The sequence below is a fragment of the Anguilla rostrata genome, chromosome 1, assembly GCF_018555375.3.
Source record: "Anguilla rostrata isolate EN2019 chromosome 1, ASM1855537v3, whole genome shotgun sequence".
In the NCBI taxonomy this organism is placed as follows: domain Eukaryota; kingdom Metazoa; phylum Chordata; class Actinopteri; order Anguilliformes; family Anguillidae; genus Anguilla; species Anguilla rostrata.
Window position 1 is genome coordinate 77746050 of NC_057933.1, and position 16654 is coordinate 77762703.

General features: G+C 47.7%; 1 protein-coding gene across 1 annotated transcript in view; it reads right to left on the bottom strand.

The window, feature by feature from the left end:
• Nucleotides 1-107: 107 nt before the first annotated feature.
• Nucleotides 108-16654, bottom strand: part of lck (LCK proto-oncogene, Src family tyrosine kinase) — a 36940-nt gene continuing 20393 nt past the window's right edge. Inside the window, exons 10-13 of the mRNA XM_064302542.1 lie at nt 13486-13562; nt 7454-7607; nt 2086-2217; nt 108-1477 (exon numbers count right to left, since the gene is read on the bottom strand). Coding sequence (XP_064158612.1) covers nt 1272-1477; nt 2086-2217; nt 7454-7607; nt 13486-13562 — 569 coding nt within the window. The 3' untranslated portion in view covers nt 108-1271. The remainder of the gene's footprint in view (nt 1478-2085; nt 2218-7453; nt 7608-13485; nt 13563-16654) is intronic.

Genomic DNA, 16654 nt, shown 5'->3' on the forward strand with positions numbered 1-16654 from the left:
CATGGCAGAAAGATTTGAGTTGTCGCTTGGTGCTTATCTCAGAACAGTCACTCATAGTCGGTCACATGACTCAAATCGTGTCCAGCCACCACACGGACACACATCACTGAATTACACAGTACATGGTGTTTATTTCTGTACTCAGTTTTCAATACACATACACTTACAGCAAAAAAAGCAAAGGAAACAAAAACACATGACAAGAACACATTAAAATATGAAATTAGTACCAATCCTATTATTCTTACAAGCACAAAACAAGTACTTTATATTTATTCAAACATAGCATACCAGAATCACTACCATAATATATATATTTTTTTAGGAATAAAGTTACAAAGGATGGCAGGTGTATTTAGAAGAGCTTCCAAGAGTTTAAAGAGGATTGATTGTCAACCCACGCACTCCACAGTTGACACTTTCAGTTTTTTTTTATTTGCAGCTCACCTACTAATACTATTGTAAAAAAAAAAAGAAAAAATATACCCCATAAAGGTTAACAGTGCTTGAGTACACACAGTATTTCCCATTTATGTAGGTGAGGCTGCAACCAGAGATCAATCTGCGGTTTAAATCTCTTCACCCGTCTATCATCTATCTATCACCCATACAGCCTCACTGAACCGTGCTACCTCTTACGAAAGGCCCTTCTGTTTTTACGCATCAGAGTAGGACACACAAAGAATCAAACCTTTACATTAGATACAGGGAGATAATCTTCTTTAAACAAGCTGGAAAACGGGGGGAAAGACAGCACGAAATCCAGCTCAGAGAGGAGACTGACCGTGTGAGGAAAAACTGTGAGATGGCATCTCGTACTACGTTTCAGTTCTCTCAGAGTGTGAGCGGTATGTTTGATAGTAGCATGTCCATAGCATGTTTGCATGGGATGGCCTTTGTGTGTGTGTGTGTGTGTGTGTGTCTGTGTGCTTGCATGTGTGTGTGTGCGTGCGTGTGTATGTGTGTCTGTATGGGTGTGTATGTGTGTGTGTGTTTGTGTGGATGTGTATGTGTGTGTGTGTGTGTATGTATGTGAGTGTGCGTGCATGTGTGTGTACATGCGTGTGTATGTGTGTGTATGTGCGTGTGTGTAGGTGTGTGTGCGTATGCATGTGTTTTTGTATGTATGTGAGTGTGCGTGCATGTGTGTGTACATGCGTATGTGTGTGTGTGTGTGTGTTAGTGCATGTGTGTGTATGTGTGTGTGTATGTGTGTGTGCGTATGCATGTGTGTGTGTGCATGTGTGTAAAGTTCCCCTGGTTCTGAGCCATCAGCAGGGCTGGGTCTGGTACTGCTGTTCTGTGGCAGTGAAGAAGTCCTCCAGGACGCTCCTCAGGTACTCGAAGGTGGGCCTGTTTTCGGGAGCCTCCTGCCAGCACAGGTTCATGATGCTGTACAGCTCGTCCGGGCAGTTCTCCGGCTTGGGCATGCGGTACCCCCGCTCCAGGTTCTGGATCACCTCCGGGTTTGTCATCCCTGGCGGAGCCCAAAAGTCGGAAATGAGCTTTTCACAGATTAAAAGCAGGGGGAAAGGGACTCTTAATTTGAAATGCTTTAACCCTTTAGGTGGCAGCAGGTTAAAGGCAAGCATTTGTTTTCACCAATACTCAGAACAACATTCTTCTTCACTTGACCAGGGGCACAGAAAGAGGGGGTCAGGACGATTCTCTGATAAAATATTAGAATGTAGGATTTTCTGGGATCCCCAGTGTGGGATCTTTTCATGGGGCCCAAAATCCCTGGTGGCACCCCAGACTGTAGGTTCTGGTCTTTTTTTTTCTTTCTTTTTTTAAAAAATCTATGCAGCATCAGAGGAGTTGAAATATTTCAAACACTTATCTGACGTGCGTCTAATGAAAACTTTACTTTCTGGCCAAATTGGGCGCAGCTAAGGAGTTGCACATTTACACAAGGTGTGCGCAGACACAGTCTGGAGCTTTAAAAATAAGCACGATGCGTAAAATCAACATAACGGGACGACATAACGTACACGTGAGATGCCAGATGTTTGACGGGGGGTGGAGGGGGGCTCGGTGTGCGGAACACGGCGCGTGTGCGGGGGGCGCAGGACGATCGGGAGGTACCTGGGTAGGGGATTCGGCCGTAGGTCACCGTCTCCGTCAGGAGGATGCCGAAAGACCAGACGTCCGACTTGATGGAGAAGGTGCCGTAGTTTATGGCCTCCGGGGCCGTCCATTTAATGGGGAATTTGGCACCTGAGGGAGAGAGAGAGAGAGAGAGGAGGAGAGAGAGAGAGAGAGAGAGAGGGGGGAGAGAGAGGGGGAGAGAGAGGAGGGGAGAGAGAGAGGGAAGAGGGGAGAGAGAGGGAGAGAGAGAGAGAGAGAAAGAGAGAGAGGGGGAGAGAGAGGGGAGAGAGAGAGAGAGGGAGGGGAGAGAGAGAGAGAGAGAGAAGAGAGAGAGGGAGAGAGAGAGGAGAGAGAGGGGGAGAGAGAGAGAGAGAGAGAGAGGGGGAAGAGAGAGAGAAGAGAGAGAGAGAGAGGGGGGGAGAGAGAGAGAGAGAGAGGGGGAGAGAAGAGAGAGAGAGGGGGAGAGAGAGAGAAGAAGAGAAGAGGGGGAGAGAGAGGGGGAGGAGAGGGAAGAGAGGAGAGAGAGGGGGGGAGAGGGAGAAGAGGAGGAGAGGAGGGAGAGGAGAGGAGAGAACACAGAAGGAAAAGAGATTAATATGTACAATTACAAATATGTAATTGTAACTAATGTTGCCTGAACCTGGTAGAGCCATTAAAAATTTGTAGCATACATTTGCTACAGATTTCAAATCCATGAATGATCCATTGATACAATTGCCCCAGAGATTGTTAAATAATGAATATCAAATATCTGCATTCTTCTCTAAAAATGGTGAAAATGGCGTTTTGTGAAGATATTTCTGCATAAACAATGAATATATTTTCTTCTATTGTTCTGAGCGAATGTACCAATTACAGCGTTGTTAACAATACTTCACGTGAGGAGCACTAATGTAACTTTTTTATCTCGTGGTCTAATTTGAAAGCCAAAATGAACACTAGATGGCGCTGCAGGAAAAGGAACTTGAGAAATAAAAACATGCAATGGTCAAAAGATGTCATTTGAGCATGAAAACCATTACTGATGTTCTGTCCCTTAAGACATATAACTACTGTGTGCGTATGCATGTGTGTGTGTGTGTGTGTGTGTGCATGTGTGCATGTGTGTATGTGTGTACTTATGCATGTGCATATGCATGTACATGTTTGTGTGTGTGTGTGTATGTACATGTGTGCTCATGCATGTGCGTATGCATGTGTGTGTGTGTATGCATGTACATGTTTGTGCGTGTGTGTGTATGCATGTACATGTTTGTGTGTGTGTGTGTATGTGCATGTACATGTTTGTGTGTGTGTGTGTATGTACGTGTGTGTGTGTGTATGCATGTACATGTTTGTGTGTGTGTGTGTATGTACGTGTGCGTGTGTGTGTATGCATGTACATGTTTGTGTGTGTGTGTGTGTGTCGTGTGTGTGTGTGTGTATGCATGTACATGTTTGTGTGTGTGTGTGTATGTACGTGTGCGTGTGTGTGTGTGTGTATGCATGTACATGTGTGTGTGTGTGTGTGTGTGTATGCATGTACATGTTGTTGTGTGTGTATGTACGTGTGCGTGTGTGTAGTGTGTAGCTTACTGTTGTGTGTGTGTGTGTGTGTGTGTGTGTGTATGCATGTACATGTTTGTGTGTGTGTGTGTGTGTGTGTGTATGTACATGTGTGTGCATATGCACGTGTGCGTGAGTGCATGTATGTCTGTGGTTAGGACGCTGGCTGCGAGCTGACTGCGGGGAGTCGCGTTGCATAAACGACTTCCTGTAGCTTCAGACCACCTGGGACCTGTGCAGCGCACGAAGGCCCTCAGTTCACACAGCATCTCACTTCCCGGCACATGAGCCGCTCACACGCGCAGCGCCTCATAGGCAACGCATAGGCGACAGCGGAAACTGAGCCACATGGCTCTGCCCTGGGAGAGCGGCGCTCGACCTCACTTCCTGTTTGCTCTCTGGGGGGCGCTCCGGACTGATTTGAGTGCGCGTCGTCTCACACGGCCTCGTTACAGACGTCCCGGGCGACGGGTTGGGAGGGGTGGCGTGGGCGGGGGTGGGGGGGGTCATACTGAGATCTCCCCCTCTTATGAAGTACGAGGCCCCCTTTTTTGTCACTGCACTGAGACAAGGCCTGCTCTGCGGCAGCCCAGCCCCCAGCCACGTTCTCGCCTGTTTGACGAAGGGCGCTTTACAGGTAATGTATCGGAAAAAAAAGGTGCTCTCTTTCCACCAGCTCTTTATGCGGTGTTACCTGCGCGTGCCTCGGTCCCGTTCTCACCTTCCGATTGGTCGTATTCTGCCGGGCACGCCAAAGGAACGTGCCGCCACATATGACAATATCTAAAGAACGTTTCTTCTTGCTTTGACTGAAAAACCGTGCATCTCTGTTCCTGTCTTTCCCTTTCTGGTAAATGTAGGCAGTGAAAATGATTGACGTTCCAACAAACTTGGCACACAAACATCGTCATGGAAACTACTCTGAAAGTGGAATCTTCACTGCCGATGGCTTCGCAGTGAAAGTGGTTGAGCTGCAGCGAAGCTGCCCTAAGGAGAAATGTAGCATGCGAAACTACAGTTGCTCAAAAAAATGTTGTTCAAACTACTTTGTAAAAAAAAAAAAATGATCAAAAAATGATTATTATCATGTTCCCCAAGCAAGACATGCGTGTGAGCAATGGTGTCTTTTTACACAATGGGAAGGACCAGCTGCGAGGAACAATTGGCAGTTGTCCGTTGACAACTACAGTGGAGCGGAGTGCTTCTTACTAATCAGGATTACAGGGAAAAGGAAGAGCAGCTGCTGTTTGATTAAAAGGGGTTTGGAAAAAGAAATTAGGGCTAAAAATAATTAGTAGTTATCTACACCTCAAAATGACAAAAAAAAAAGATTACTACAAACATTACACGGATTTGATTATTGTTGAACTACTAGCAAACTGTCGAAAATGGAATTAAACTACCAGCGTAACAATATGTTGTTAAACTACATCCCAACACTGGACAATGAATAAAGTTCAAGTGACTCATTGTGAATGCTTGCACAAGAGACTGCTTTCTGATTGGTCAGGAGAATGTCGGACTGACCCAAATTGACACATTTTGATTAGAACAAGTGGGTCAACGGAATGAGTAGGATTTATATCTTTGATCCACTTGAGTCCTGTTTCTGCAATAGAATTATAACCCAGTAAAGTAATCTCAAATCCTATTCATAAACACAATGATTAGGGTTTCAAACAAAATCATATTTTCTGCAACTTTCAAATGATGTGTTAGGGATGAATGTTTTGAAGAAAAATGCTTTGAAGTTTTTTTTTATTGATACAAGAGTCAAATTACTTTGAAAAGGGATTTCATTGTCAGACTGATTACCAATTAGTTTTGGATGTGCAAGCCAGTCAGCTGATATTTTAGCAATAACGATCACAATGCCATTGCAAGCTTAGCCAAAAATTACACTAAGATACAAATTTAACAATACAGATGTCTATATTTTACTGCCCCTTAAAGGAAAAAGCTAGAAGAAACATTATTATGTAATTCATTTAGATCAGGGCTACCAAACCCTGTTCCTGGAAATCTAACTTCCTGTAGGTTTTCATTCCAACATCTAACAAAGCATATCGAATTCAACAGCTAGAGATCTTCATGAGCTGCTAGTGAGCAGAATCAGGTTCGCCAAATGGGTTGAAATGAAAACCTACAGGACGGTAGATCTCCAGGAACAGGATTGAGCAGCTCTGATGTAGATGCATATATTTCGAAATCAGAGGGACATTTGATCCTTTTCCAGAGCTTTCCAGGATTAAAAAAGAAGTTTTTCCGAGATTTTCCAAGGCCCATGGCAGCCGTGTTAAGGTGCACCTTGATGAAGCATGATTTAATGCATCCGATCCTACGCACCTAACCGGCCCCTCCATTCTGGCACCCCCCCCTCCTCCCAAAATACCTGCACTTCCAGGTCACTTGTCCTATCCATTCTGCCCCCTCCCCACCCCACCACCTGGTGGTGGAATGAGCTTCCTACTAAATGCCCACCCTGCCCATCTTCCAACTGAAGACTCATCTCTTCACACTGCACCATGGCTCCCCTGACCCCCTTTAGATATCCCTCTCTTTTTCTCTCTTTGTCTTTGGTTCTTCCTTTCGATTTATGTTATAGTTATAGCTCTGTAAAAATGATCTGTATACCGATATTTTCTTTTGTTAAAACGCACGCTTTTGTTAGGTTAACATTGTACTCGTTGATAATAAATAGGCCTCTGTGCCTTACTGATGATATCGCATGTTTGTATTCTTGAGGGGTTCGCTGATTTTCTCCACTACTCTTTTTCACTGTGGATGAGAGCATCTGCCAGGTGTAAAGTAATGTAATGTTCTTCACTGTGGGTAAGAGCGTCTGCCTGCTGTAATGTAATGTAATGCTCTTCACTGTGGGTAAGAGCGTCTGCCTGCTGTAATGTAATGTAATGTTCTTCACTGTGGGTAAGAGGGTCTGCCTGGTGTAAAGTAATGTAATGTTCTTCACTGTGGGTAAGAGCGTCTGCCAGGTGTAAAGTAATGTAATGTTCTTCACTGTGGGTAAGAGCGTCTGCCTGGTGTAATGTAATGTAATGTTCTTCACTGTGGGTAAGAGCGTCTGCCTGGTGTAATGTAATGTAATGTTCTTCACTGTGGGTAAGAGCGTCTGCCTGGTGTAAAGTAATGTAATGTTCTTCACTGTGGGTAAGAGCGTCTGCCAGGTGTAAAGTAATGTAATGCTCTTCACTGTGGGTAAGAGCGTCTGCCTGGTGTAAAGTAATGTAATGTTCTTCACTGTGGATAAGAGCGTCTGCCAGGTGTAAAGTAATGTAATGTTCTTCACTGTGGGTAAGAGCGTCTGCCAGGTGTAATGTAATGCAATGTAATGTTCTTCACTGTGGGTAAGAGGGTCTGCCTGGTGTAATGTAATGTAATGTTCTTCACTGTGGGTAAGAGGGTCTGCCTGGTGTAAAGTAATGTAATGTTCTTCACTGTGGGTAAGAGCGTCTGCCTGGTGTAAAGTAATGTAATGTTCTTCGCTGTGGGTAAGAGGGTCTGCCTGGTGTAATGTAATGTAATGTTCTTCACTGTGGGTAAGAGGGTCTGCCTGGTGTAAAGTAATGTAATGTTCTTCACTGTGGGTAAGAGCGTCTGCCAGGTGTAAAGTAATGTAATGTTCTTCGCTGTGGGTAAGAGCGTCTGCCAGGTGTAAAGTAATGTAATGTTCCTCACTGTGAATAAGAGCATCTGCCAGGTGTAAAGTAAAGTAATGTAAAGCTGGCAGCATTGGCTAAAATGGCCTCGTCATGTCAGGGGTTGGGGGTGAGGTGGGGTGGGGGGGGGTAGTTTTTGATACCTTCTCTGGCCGTGTACTCGTTGTCCTCGATGAGGCGGGCGAGGCCGAAGTCGGCAATCTTGCAGATGAGGTCCTCAGACACCAGGATGTTGGCCGCCCGCAGGTCCCGGTGGATGTAGTTCTTCTGCTCAATGAACGCCATGCCCTCGGCCACCTGTAGGGGGAGCAGCAGAGGGGTAAGAGACGGTTAGGGAGACGTACGGAGGGATGATAAGGGAGAGAAAGAAACAAAGGGGAAGTCTTGGTACATTCGAGAGAGTGTGTGTCTATGTGAGATTCTCTCTGTGTGTGCGTGCATGTGTGTGTGTGTGTGTGCAAAAGAAATAGAGTGTGTGAGAAAGAGTGCATGTATGAAAGAGAGGGTTAGAGAGTGAGTGAGTGAGTGAGTGTCTGAGTGTGTATGAGCGAAGTTAAAAGTGCAAGAGAAAAATAAAGATGGAGAGAATGAGACTGAAGGAAAGGGAAAGCGAGACTGAGAGAGAGAGAGAGAGAGAGAAAGATAGGGACAGAGATGTTTGGGAGGGTCAGACCTGACCTGGGAGTGCCTCATTTCCAGAGGTCAACCCCCCCGCCACCCCCGTCACCACCCCGCACCCCCCCACCTGCCGCTCCACCCAGTTTTGCCTGATCCCGTTCCAGACTCTGGCTCCTGGATTTATGACTGATGTCAGACTGCTTTCCGACAGCCGCTGTCCAGCTGGGCCGTTTCCAGCTCAGGAGGACACTTTTTGGGCATTGTTCTGCGGGACCTCTGCCTCTTATCTCGGACCGCGAGCTGAGCTGGGCGTCGCCCAGTCTGAAGCTCAGCCAGTTTTTCGGGGGCATGGATTTAAAAAATATTTTGCAACATTCTTTGTTTTCTCAGGGCAAATGCCCAGTATTATATAAAGTCACAAAGGCCTCCTTGAGCTCCACAGATTAAATCGTTTTCACAATTACAATTACTTCTGTTTGTCTTTAACAGTTTATATATATATACACTTCCTGAAAATCGGATGCTGATTACTTTCTCTCCAGCTGCTAACAACCGACTTAAGACATTTTGCACAAACAAAAGTTTTCTGGTGCGCTCCCTGGTTTGAAATTATACCTCTCACATCTACCCAACCAACCAAAATGAGAGGGAAAACATATCTGGGTTTGGTAAAAAAAAAAAAAAAGAACAAACGAAACAACGTGAGAGCTGTCAAGGAAAAGACAGAGATACCGCAGGTGTTGGGTGGGGGGGAGGTAATTTGATGTGGGCTGCTGCCATTTTGCCAACAGGCTCCTGTACCGCCTCGTTCTCACGAATATCAGGAACGGACGCCATCAGATCTACAGCCTTAAGGGGTAGAATCAGAGCGTTCCCCAACACCGCCAGACCTGTTACCCCCCCTCCCCCCCCGCCCCCCAATCCGAAAGTCAGCCATCACCAGTCCGTTTCAGAACCCAGCGATTTGGTTCAGGGCTGGTAGAACCCCCCAGAATCAGAGAGTTCCCCAACACCGCCAAACCGCCAACAGCACAACTCTCCCTCATAGTGAGCTCCCGGAAACAGCGTCCACGGTAACAGGACAGCAATATTCCGCAGGCCTCTATGATTGGTCGATTTGTGTGCGTGGAGGTCATGTGATTATTCAGGATCGGCAGCAGTTCGAATACACGTAATCGAAACAAGCACAGTATCTGCACATGTGTTCTCATATGTAATACTGGTTGTCTCATTGGACTGTGTATAAAATGGCCTGCAATTCCTTCAAGGGTCACCTGTAATACCCTCCAATTAAAGTCAACAGTTTATGCTTTAACCTCATATTTGTTGTTTCATTTCAAACCCAATGTCCTGGAGTACAGAGCCAAAACAATAAAAACTGTGTCACTGTCCCAGTGCATTAACTGTGGGGCATATGATTCTGTGCCACCTTCAATGCAACCTCCATTTTGATTGCATTTGACAGGTATTTTCTATTTTGTAAAAAAAAAAAAATTATGAAACACTTTTTTTTTGCACATTCATGATCTTATCAGCTGCAAAGTTCCACTGACACTACTAGCCCTGATCATATTAAGACACACGCACACACACACACACACACACACGTACGCGCACACTCATAATGTGATTCAGTCGCCCTCCTCGTCTATAGTCTTAGTCACTGGCCCGTGGGCCCTCCTCCGGCTCGTCTCTTTGTGTCTGAGTCTGCAACGTGACCGCACGCTGTGTCGCCCGCTCCCATACGGGTAACTTCCAGTTAAGTGGGAGAGCGATGATGTCACAGGGGTTTTACGGTGACACAGCCGAACATCGCGGAATCCAGCCGTGTGTATTTTTTTACGGAAAAACAGTCAAAAGTCCTCTTTTGGCCCTGATAGCGGCAGAGCGATGAGGTCATTCCCATGTTACATTACATTACATTACAGGAATTTAGCAGACGCTCTTCTCCACTTACACAACTTACACAACTTTTACACAGCATCCATTTATACAGCTGGATATATACTGAAGCAATTTCGGTTAAGTACCTTGCTCAAGGGTACAACGGCAGTGTCCTACCCGGGAATCGAACCTGCGACCTTTTGGTTACAAGCCCAGTTCCTTACCCACTGTGCTACACTCCGTCCTACATGTACACTTGCTGGCTCATTCGCAGACTCTGCTCATTCACACTCACACACGCATCCATCCCCTCACTCATTCACTCATCATTCGCTCTCATTCACTCTCTCGCTCACTCATCTCACACTCATTGGGGCCTCATTCACAAAAACGTTTCTTAAATTATTCTTAGTTTTGTTCTTGGAAATGTTCTTACGAAAACAAACAAATTTAGACTCATGACACAGGTGCAGGCACATATCTCAGAACTATGAGATGATGGCTGCTTGGAAACTTTATGCGCAATCCTTTTCATGTGATTAGCCTAAGGAAACAGCCACGAACAAATACAGATAGGAAAAAAATGATGAATGCCGATGTTTTCGGAAACGTTCTTACAGTTCAGTCCTTACGCAGTTTACGATCAAATGAGATCGTACGCATGTTTTCGTGAATGAGGCCCAACGTGAGTAATTATCTGTATGGGCGTATCTGCACAGAGGGCGACGCAGCAGGAAAAGAGCAGGCAGCTAGCTGCTGAGCTGTCACATCGCAGTACCTGTTTCCACATGCAGGGAATGCCCCACAGAGTCTTACTGATGCGCCTGGGGCAGATAATGGAGAAATGCCCCCTTCACTGCCCTGTGGTTTGTGTTGATGTTTGATGCAACAGCAGATGAAGACAGTACCTCTGCGCTATTGGTCCAATCACAGACATACACACACACATCCACACGCGCACACACACACACACACACACACACACACACACACATACGCGCACACACACACACACACACACCACACACACACACACACACACATACGCACACACACACACACACACACGGACACACACACATACGCACACATACACGCACACACACATACGCGCACACACACACATACGCATATGCACTCACACAAACAGGCGCTTTATTTCTCTCACACTCGCACGCACAACACACATTTTTTTCTCTTTCTGTCTCTCTCGCACAGAGATACACGCACACGCAGACATATGCACACGTGTATGTATGCGGACACTCCTGCTTCCAAGAAGGAAGTATTTAGTGTTACTGTGACGACTGTACAGCTGGCTGCCGGTCAAAAGCGCAGCACAAGGGCACAAAATCTCTCACGAAGAAACCTCCTTTCATTCAGAACGCTCAGACACAAATACCTCACGACACCTCCACATTCCTCTGCGGCAGACGGAGCATAGGTTTAACCCTGTGATGGTGTTTCCTTTCGAACCAGTTCTCTGGGGTGCCTGGGCCCCTTGTCCTACAGGTAAAGGGACAGTGGGCGGGGCCAGGTGTACAGGTAAAGGGACAGTGGGCGGGGCCAGGTGTACAGGTAAAGGGACAGTGGGCGGGGCAGTAGGGAGGAGCAGGTGGAGTCATCCCAGGTGATGTGATGACTGAGACATGGCCACACCCCCCTTTTTTAGGGTTTTGCATTTCGTTTGCCCCCCTGCCACTACCCGTGCTCATCAGCGTGGCGAGAAGAGCGGTCCACTGGCCATTTTAACAACCCAAAAATCGCCAGCGGAACTAAAAAGGGGGCTCCTTTCACAGCAGACCCGGATCAAATAATCAATCAAATAAATAAAAAATCCTGCTACACTTGGAGTGGAATACTAGAGAATCCTACACTGTTCAGAGAATAAAAGACGGCCTTCTTCCACTCATCTGTGAGAGCTGGTGAACCATTTTATGTTTAGGTGCTGCCACTTCTTCTATGCACTTAGGAAAAGTGGTGCCATTTTGCCAAAAACGATACATTGGCAGCACAGCAAGGGTGGCGTGCCCGGTTTAGCACCTCTGCACCGCCACCCCTCCCCGCCCCACGCGGGACCCTGTGCGTGTCCCTGTCCCGACGGCCGCCGCATAGCGTGCGCGCGCGTCGGGGGGCGTCCAGGAAGAGGAAGCCGCCGTTGCACCTCTGCGCTCTTCAATCTCACCTCGATAGCAATCAGGGCCTGCCATTGTCCCGGCTCACTTCCTGCTCCTGAAAGCTGGCCGTCGCCACCATTAATAATAACGCGCTGATAAAACAAAATAAAACTGCACCACCCCCCCCCCCCCCCCCCCCCGCCCGTGACCCCGCAATGACCCTTACAAGCAGAGGTGAAAAACCCAGGTCCAGGAAGTAAACAGTACGCCTCAGTCACCTGTATTTGCTCATCAGTGCGTTACTCTGCAGCCAGGAGGCGAATGAGTGATGAGTGAAATCCGCTGGCTGGAGTTCGCGGGTGGAAGGAGCGCACGCGGCGGGACTTCTTAGTTTCTGAACCCTGGACTTCCCACGTCGGCTTAAAAAGTTCAGCCGAACGCGCCACTCGAGAAAAGCGGGAACCGCTTTGCATGCTGGGAAGGCGCACGCGTCCCCGTCAGGGCGAAATCTAACGGACGTGCGCGGAAACGACGCCACCGTTGTCGTCAGCCGCCGCGTCCGAGTGAAATTTCGCCCGACGTATCGCCTTGCGGTCCGACTGGCGCTTTTCCTGTAAAACTGGACTGGCTCCTCGTCTGAATGGACGGACTCTCTCCTTTCTTTCCGCAGACGGACGCTTTGAGCACGCTAAGCCATCGCACTCGCACGCCTCGTGCGCACCTCGTGCCCCCGTGAGGTTGTCATGTGAACAAGTCGCCATGGAGCCGGGGTTGTGTTTGCTTTTGGACTTTACGTGTCTAGACGTCTTTGTTCAAGATCACCCCCGCCTCCCCGCACGTCCTGTGTTTCACTGTCTCTCTCTCTCCCTCCCTCTCTCCCTCCCTCTCTCCCTCTCCCTTCTCTCTCCGCTCTCTCCCTCTCTCTCTCCCTCTCTCTCCCTCTCCCTTTCCCTCTCTCCCTCTCTCTCTCTCCCTCGCTCATTCTTTCTCCGGGACAGGTCTTCATTGTTGCCGCGGTGACGGAGATCAGGCTGTACGCCACATTAGACGCAGAGAGGCCGCATTGTTCTTCTCTGCCAGTTCAACTTCCTGTCCTTCCACCTCCATCTCCTCTGGTGGGAGGAGCCACCGCGATGAGTCATCGCCCATCTGCTACCACTGGGGCCCATGCAGAATAACTGGCAACAGTCACGCACAAGCAGACAGACTGACACACACATAGACAGACAGACAAGTACACTAACAGACAGGCAAACTGACTGAAGGCGAGAATCACAGACAGACAGACAAGTACACTTACAGACAGGAAACCTGACTGAGGGAGAGAATCACAGACAGACAGACAAGTGCACTAACAGACAGGCAACCTGACTGAAGGAGAAAATCATAAACAGACAGACAGAAACCTGACAGAAGAAGAGAATCACAGACAGACAGACACAGACAGGCAGGACACACTAACAGAAACACAGATAAACTGACAGACAGACACTCAGACACACAGACTCATGAAAAGTAAGACCGGAAGACTGATTCACACGGAGTTTGGGCCTTGCCTGAGATGCCATGTCTATCAGGGTGTTTATGGTCAGGCTGGCCCCCATGCTCGTCTTGAGAAAGTCCACCAAACTCCCTGCGAAAAAACAAATAAGTCGTGTAAATCAATCATCGTATCACAGCCTTACTTTATTACTTACAAAAGAAAACACTTCAGTTTAGTCGCGCCAACACGTTTGCATCGTGTATTTTTATGCAGTCATTTCGAAAATGACAACAGGCGTGTTTAAGATGTTGTCACTTCAGTCGGTAGGTAGTTAACGCACTCTGCGATGGATTGGCTACCTGTCGCGGGTGTGTTCCTGCCTCTCACCCAACGCACACTGGGATGAGTTCCAATCCTAATTCCCCCCCCCGGCCTCAACCTAACCCTGACCGGGAGCGAATTAGATAATGAATGAAGATAAGGAAACGACAGAGATACATGGAGAGATAGAGACAAAGAGAAGGAATGAGGGAGGGAGAGAGGGAGAGAGAGACAGAGAGAGAAGGAATGAGGGAGGGAGAGAGGGAGAGAGAGAGAGAAGGAATGAGGGAGGGAGAGACTGAGAGAGAGACAGAAAGAAGGAAAGGGGAGGGAGAGAGAGAGAGAAGGAATGAGGGAGGGAGAGAGGGAGAGAGAGAGAAGGAATGAGAGAGGGAGAGAGAGAGAGAAGAGAGAGGAATGAGGGAGGGAGAGAGGGAGAGAGAGAAGAAAGAAGGAAAGGGGGAGGGAGAGGGAGAGGGAGACAGAGAGAGAAGGAATGAGAGAGGGAGAGAGAGAGAAGGAATGAGGGAGGGAGAGAGAGAGAGAGGGACAGAGAGAAGGAATGAGGGAGGGAGAGAGGGAGACGGCTCATGTATGATTTACACTCGTGGAGGCGAGCCGTAGCCCTGGGGTCACCCTGCGGGGGGTGGGGAAGGGGGTCTATATTTGGACTAAGAGGGGGATCCTCCTATCGTGCGTCCTCCACGGAGAGGAACAAACAGGGGCGCACAGGAAGTGAGCGGAGGAGAGCGGGACAGTTCTGCGCAGGAAGTGAGGGAGCTACTCCCCCCCGCTTTTATCCACACCGGGGTCAGGGGTCAGCCGCCACTGCTGTTTCCACGGGCGGGATGAAAGACTTGGACCAGCGGGCGGGGGAGAACACGGAGGCCACCTTCCCGCCAATAACGACAAACACCACCGCGTCTGTCCGCACGCACGCGAAAGTGCCCAAACAAAGCGTGTTTTTTTTTTTAAACTACTACCCGTAAGTACTCCTCTTACAGCACACACAAAGCCCCCCCCTCCCCCCACCCCACCCCACCCCCCCATTTGCTTACTGGACAGCTCCTGAATGCTCGGACCCTTAGGAATTACAATAACAATAACAATCACAATACAGTGACTAACGGTATGGTTTGGATGCAATGCATTGTGGTCCTATTTTTTCCCAGTAAACCTTTAAAGGGCCATCGCACTGCTTTGAGGTTGAAAAAGTTTCAGAATCTGACAACTAGGGTTGGTTGCCAAAACACAGGATCGCCATGGCACCGGTTCCCCATGTGACCGCTACCAACTGGGCCGAACCTCGAGGCCAGATTTCGGGGACCTCGTTACGATGCCACGTGCCCTCGCTAGCTAGCGTTACACTCACTCTGTCGACTCAGAGACGGCAGGAACTCGGTCAATGCTAAAAGCAAACCGCTATAAATGACCATAAAGCATAAAGTATAATTTAAACAAATAAATAAAACAAATTAATTGAGTTGTTTGCCTTTTCAATAAAAACAACGTCCGTTAATGTCGTCATTTGCTCTTCATTTTAAAGATATCGGTTCAGGCACCGGTTTGAAATTATTGCTTTAGCATCAGTACTGGCGAAACCTAAACGACACTCATCCCCACTGACTGATGCACATCGACTCCCACCTATAGCTGTGGGGAAAGGGGTGGGGCTTTCAGCACCTGTTACGTGGTAACCACGGTAACGGACGCGCGTGCCGAAAAGCGTCGCCCCGTGCCGTAATGTGCGGCAGGCTTCTTCTACATGAACAATGGTCATGGGTTAACTCAGGTCTATTTTATTTGTTGTTGTTTTTTGTTTTTTTTGTCTTTTTTTTTTTACAGAGGGCCGTCTGTCTTTTTACTGGTCGAGACCGAGCGACAGTCTAACCGCCTGCCTCTCCTCTCCTCTCCTCTCTTCATCCCTCGCTTCCTGCCGCCTTCAGAGAGGTAATTTGGGGGGGGGGGTTCTCCGCAGGCCTGAAGACTTCTCGGTGAGTAATATGGGCCTGTTTTACACCACTCTCAGACCTGGGCGGGGCTTCCCCTTTGGCAAAGGCACGGGAAGTTACCAGGGAAACGATGGGGAATATACGCTGAGCTTTTCCCACTTAAAAACACCCTCCCACCACCCGTCCAACTGTATGCCACCATCAAAGAAGAAAGGTTCAAATGTTCAAGTGCAGGATGTCCGTGAATAGAATATGGGGGTTTTTTTGGATTATATATATATATATATATATATATATATATATATGGAGCGACATAGCACAGGATGTAAGAGGGGTTGCCTGGCAGTCAGAGGGTTGCCGGTTCGATCCCCGCCCTGGGCGTGTCGAAGTGTCCCTGAGCAAGACACCTAACCCCTAACTACTCAGTGAATGAGAGGCATCAATTGTAAAGCGCTTTGGATAAAAGCGCTATATAAATGCAGTCCATTTACCGTTCCATATATACATATGCCCTGCGATAGATTGGCGACCTGTATTCCTGCCTCTCGCCTAATGCACACTGAGATCTGTGACCCTGAGCAGAATAAGCGGTTATAGATAATGGATGGATGGATATATTAATAACATATATAAAAAAATTATTCAATTTCTATTTTAAAAAATGCATTTTATATTTTTAAAATCTAATCACAAACAGATAAGCGAGGTGTTTTCTGATTTTGTGATATTGAGAAATATCCCTGGAATGTTTTTTCGGAGATACGTCTTTGATCCTTCGCCCAGACAACCCCCAGCGTGTGTGTATAGCTGCACTATTACCGAATCTCTATTTAATCTGCAAAACCGTACAATGTGCTGTCCTCCGGCAGCACCGCACCTGCATGTTCGAACGCGAAAAGCGATGATCTCATCGCGAAGCGTTTGTGATCTCACGACGAAGGCGCGCTGATTTCCTCTCCTCCGGGGCCG